The 5,538-nt window shown below is 31.9% G+C and overlaps 1 protein-coding gene across 1 annotated transcript; it reads left to right on the top strand.

Annotated features, from left to right (window-relative positions):
• The first annotated feature begins 804 nt into the window (after positions 1–804).
• On the top strand, positions 805–5,244 carry LOC127106504 (DNA repair RAD52-like protein 1, mitochondrial). The gene is made up of 4 exons (XM_051043791.1): positions 805–1,119; positions 1,210–1,247; positions 2,050–2,144; positions 4,802–5,244. Exons 1-4 carry the CDS (start codon positions 854–856, stop codon positions 4,943–4,945), a joined length of 543 nt encoding a protein of 180 aa, XP_050899748.1. The 5' UTR covers positions 805–853; the 3' UTR covers positions 4,946–5,244.
• The last annotated feature ends 294 nt before the right edge of the window (positions 5,245–5,538 follow it).

Below are 5,538 nucleotides of genomic sequence, written 5' to 3'. Positions count from 1 at the left end.
CATAACGCTTATAAATCTTCATTTGAATACGCGTAAACAAAACATAACATGAAACATGTTACTCTGATACGATACAGAAATACACCTCCGTAAAATAAACGGAGATGCATCTCTGGAATACTTTAACATTCAATCAAAAATTGGTGCGTTCGGAGATGCATCTCCGAAATCTAGGAGAATTTAAGTATTTTTGCATGGTGGCTAAGAAACATATAGGGTGTATGAAGAAATCGAGCATTTAACTTGCCACCCCCGATTATACTTGGCACCCTCCATTTAGAGTAATTTTACTGTTATACGCTTGGATAAATTTCAAAAAATTTACAAATTTACAAATTTTTACCGAAAATTTTAGAAATTTACAGTAAATTTTTAAATTTGCAGAAACTTTTATTTTTTACTGGAATTTTTGAAATTTTTGGTATTTTTTTGAAATTTTTTTGAAATTTCCGATATTTTTTACCATAAAATTTTGAAATTTTTGGTATTTTTTACTAGAAATTTTAGAATTTCTGATATAAATGTGAGAATTTACATATCGGAAATTTCGATAGTCCTACTAAAATTTTTGTTTTTGTATATTAATAAGAGTGAAAATTTTGGAAGAAAAGTAAAATTTAGTTGATAAATAATTATAAAAATATTTTTGAAATTTTAAAATTACAATATAATTTAGGGATGACAAGTTAAATACTCCATTAAAGAGTTATGAAAATATCAGCCCTTTTTTAAAAAAAAAATATGGAAAAATCAGCCCATTTTTTTAAAGAAAAACAAGGCCCTTTAGATTACAACGGTATTTAAGCCTATTTGACATCAAAATTGAAATTCAAAGACCGTTTGACTCATTTCAATGGCTTCATCATCACTCTCTTCTTCGTCCCTAAAATTGAATCACCTAAGAACACTGTGTTATCATTTAAAGCAAAATCGATGCTATTCAAAGTTGAACCATTCATCAACATCATCAGAGTTAGACAAAGTTTCTGACGATGTACCAACTTCAGGAATTTGCAGACCTTTGTCCGAAATACTGAAGGAGCTGAACAAGAAAGTTCCCGATTCCCTCGTCAAAACTCGCATTGAGAAAGATGGGTTTCATATTAGATACATTCCTTGGTATTTTCCCCTAACCCTAACCCTAACAAACTAAACCTTCATTGTCTCTATATTCATATTGTTATTTATTTATTGTTGTTGTTGTTGCAGGCACGTTGTGAACCGTGTTTTGAATTTGCACGCTCCAGGTATTTATTCATGTTCCCTTTTAATTCGAGTCAATATTTAGTGCTTGAAATTGTAGTGCTATATTAACATTTTTCTATTCTTTTTGATTGGTAGGACTATGTCAACTCATTTGTATTATCAATGAGTTGTGTTTTTTTAGTTTTAAATGCATCCCTGACATTACTAACTTATAGTTGTGCAAATATCAACAAAAGGATAAATTTGATTAACATTTTGTAACTGTAAGGATTATAATGAAATATTGTTATTGTAATGGCAGTGGTGGAGCTAGAGTCTCACCATTGAGGAGACCAACTAATTCAAAGATTTTATGTAATTAATTGTTTTCTTAGGCTTTGTTTGGATTGATGAAATGGGATGGAGCAGAGCGGTATGAGATGGAATGGAGTGGGTACTCCATTGTTTGGTTGGATCATTTAAAGTTGGATGGAGCAGTGCGGAATATAGTGGTATGAATTTCATTCCATTCTATTCCATCACTTACCATCATGTTTCTTCCCTTTCGATTTGGGCAAAATGAAGAACTTGCCTTGTTCTGTCCTAAAGTTTCCAAACAATGGAATGAAATCTTCATTCTGCTTCACTCCATTCTGCTCCATTCCACAAACATAGCCTTAAGTTATCAATGTTTAGTAGAGTCAGAGTTTTGTCACATTGCCTACTATCTCTTGAACCTAGGAGACTAGGTTGATATGGTTCTATAATTTCAGGGACCAAGTTCAGTATTTACTCTATTTATGCTAATAATTGTGTATCAATGTTGAATAGTTAATTTATTTTTATTTGTTTATTTTATACTAGAGTGGTCTGGTGAGGTTCGGAATATCACCTATTCTGCTGATGCCAAGTCTGTTTCTGTGGTTTACCGAGTTACTCTTTATGGGACTGATGCCGAGGTAGGTACTTGCGTTTTGTTTATTGGTCTTTACATATTAAAGCCATAGTTAGTGTCTTGACTATTGAGATTTCTTTCATACTTGGATACTCTTATTTTATTGCGAGGTTTCTTTTTACAAGTGTTCATGATATTTTTGGGGAAAATTTAACATTGACTTTTTAAAATTTGATTTCTTGCTATTTGGAATTTAGTTTTTTTTGTAAGCTATAAATGGTACCTTGGAGTATACTATTAAACTCTATAATAAACTCTGATGAGAGTCTTATATTGAATTATTATATGATCTTAATAGTAGTAGTTATAACTGGTGGGTACCATTCATCTTACAAGTCAATTCTGTGAGGTTGAGTTGAGTTAACCCAACCTAAATTAGAAGAAAATTCCTTTTATTTTTTTCTTGTTATCTTTATTTATTTTTATTTTGTTATAATTTCCCCTCGCTAAGATTTATGTTTTCATCTCATTGATTTGTTGTTTTGTTGCATGTATTGATAAACTCAAGATCTTTGTTGCACCAACAATTGACCAATTTTCATTTCTAGTTCTCTAGAGGTGCTAATATGTTATTCATTAAGCATCTATTGATTAACTCAAACATTTTACTGTCTCAAAAAGGCGGATTGCGCCTGTGTTGTTTAATGTTTTACTACTTAATATGTCTTGGTAGGAGATTGATCTGGAATTGGATTCTTCATTCATGCTATTTCTGTACATTTTCATTAAATGCATATGTTTTGTTCACTTACCCCCTTATAGCTGGATGGTCCGTTAATTTTCCAGTTAGTGAGGATGTGAGATGTTATATCCAATAAATAGGCCAAAAGATGTTATATCCCATCAATAGGCCGAAAGAAAGTTTAGAATGGATGGTGTGGAATAAATTGAGTTGTTATTGATAATATATTATTGTTAGAGGGTGATTTGTATATTTATGTTAAGATTGAGTTGTTGAACAACTATAGCATTTTTGGTGTGATGTTTCGTTGGCACTCGAACTATTTAGCTTGTTCATATTATATTATAATAAAATAAATCCTATCTTTTATATTTTACATTGATGTACCCATATCTTGGTTTTCAAAAAATGTCAATCTTATATGCTACCAGTACCACACGGGCCACACCCATACCTATGCATTCCGGGAAAGAGTTCTTGAAATTTTGTTAATGTCTATCAATAAACATGACTTTCTCCTGGTTTTGAACTAGTATTTTCAAATTACTAATTGTTAGTTTGTCATAATAGATCATAGTGGTTAGATAATTCTTGGTTTTGTATATTAGGTGCAAAATTGTGACTTGGACGCATCTGCTCTGTGTAGAATCATCAAGTTATGTACAACTTGACTTCACAGTTTTATTTGGATTAGAAGTTAAGAGACAGCAATGTGTCCTGAGGATAGTTTTCTGCCTGTAATCTTTATTCTTGACATTGGGATTTACTGTTACCTCATCCATTGCTTGTCCAAACATACACTAATAAGTTATTACTTATACTTGACATTTCATGTGATTGAAACTTGATTATGGATCCTTAAACATGATAAAAAAATTAGATAGCTTACCTAACTCATTGAATCTTTTATTTTACATCAGTACATTGATTCTCAAATATTTACAAGACAGGAAACCACTGAAAATATTAAGAGATGCTAAGAAAGCTAATCAGCAATCAGAATAAAAGAATCTTGAGCTAGCTATGTCCTTAGAGTCTTGAAAACATGCGGAAGTATTTGACTCACCGGGATAGTGTATTAGGATAAGAATTATTCAGCATTCTTGTCTGTGGAGCTAAACTTAGATAAATTAGAGCTTTAGGAGTTGTATTGCTCAACAACAAAACTTACATTTATATGTAGATTGCTATATGCTATTTCAACTTTAGAATAGGATTTTATTCAGGATTCATGTCTGTGGAGCTAAACTGAGATAAGTTAGAGATTTAGAAGTTGTATTGCTATATGCTATTTAAACTTTAGGATAAGAATTATTCAGCATTCTTGTTGGTGGAGCTAAACTGAGATAAATTAGGGCTTTAGAAATTGTTTTGCTATACGCCATTTCAACTTTAGGATAAGAATTATTCAGCATTCTTGTCTGTGGAGCTAACCTGAGATAAATAAGAGCTTTAGAAGTTGTATTGCTATATGCTATTTCAACTTTTGGATAAGAATTGTTAAGCATTCTGGTATGTGGAGCTAAACTTGGATAAATTAGAGTTTTATAGCATGTTTTGTTTGGCGTTAGATATACTTTTATCATGTGGCAATGCGATTTCCACGTGTTTTAAGAAGCTGGAATTCTTAGCTTATGGGCCATACGCCTGTCTGCCAGTTTTCCACTGTGGAAACAAACAGATACTTAGAAGTTTTATTGCTCAACAACAAAATTTACATTAATATGATGACTGCAGATTGCTTTTGCATCTTTTTCTCTTAACTTCATTTACAATCCTTGTTGTTTCAACTTTATGCTACTGCTATTGAAGTCTCTGGACTGCTATATTTAAATATGGTTTAGATATAATATAACAGTGGCGATTGGGTCAGAAAACGAGACAAACAGACTTCGGTTGTTTGTTAGCTACTCTTCTTCTGTTTATAGATTATTTTCGATTCTGCTTTATTCACTTCTTAACTCGATTTATTTTTCTAGATATTTAGGGAATCAACTGGTACTGCTTCAATAGATGATACAAGCTATGGAGATCCAGTACAGAAGGCAGAAGCAATGGCTTTTCGAAGAGCTTGTGCGCGCTTTGGGCTGGGGCTCCACCTTTATCATGAAGAGTCCTCATAATCAAGCAGTTCTGCTTCTCAGGTTAATTGCCATTGTTTCTTTTTGGATTTTAACCTATGATTATGCTAATTTGAAACAAGATCATATGGTTAGTTATTACTATATATAGATCAGCAAAACCTTAGAAGCATTTTTTGTTATGTTAGGATATGTTCTATCTATTAAAGTTCATGATAGACATTATAGTATAGTGCTTACTCCATCTGGTAGGAAAAGACTTTGGTTGTTGTAGTTTTCTGGTTGTATGACTCTATCGTATGATATTTGGGGAGAATTGATGCACTGTTGTACTTGATTAATCAGCAAAACGGATTCGAATCCAACCAAAACCAAAATTGGTGGCAAGAATATGTTTAAATCGGGGTCATCTTTGTATTTTTTGTAGCTAATTAAAAGTTCGATAATAGGATATTAAAACTTATCTACATCAATATTGTTCAAAAGTTCTTAAATTTACCAATTTTTTTACTGTCGTATGACAATAGGGGTGAGTTCTTAATATCAAAACCTTATCTCCCTTCCCATGTAATATTATCCCATTTTATGATATCTCACGACACACTTACCACCAGAACCAATGTACAAGCCAAATT

This window comes from Lathyrus oleraceus, chromosome 7 (genome assembly GCF_024323335.1).
Source record: "Lathyrus oleraceus cultivar Zhongwan6 chromosome 7, CAAS_Psat_ZW6_1.0, whole genome shotgun sequence".
Lineage (NCBI taxonomy): Eukaryota > Viridiplantae > Streptophyta > Magnoliopsida > Fabales > Fabaceae > Lathyrus > Lathyrus oleraceus.
This window is presented reverse-complemented; position numbering and strand designations above follow the sequence as displayed.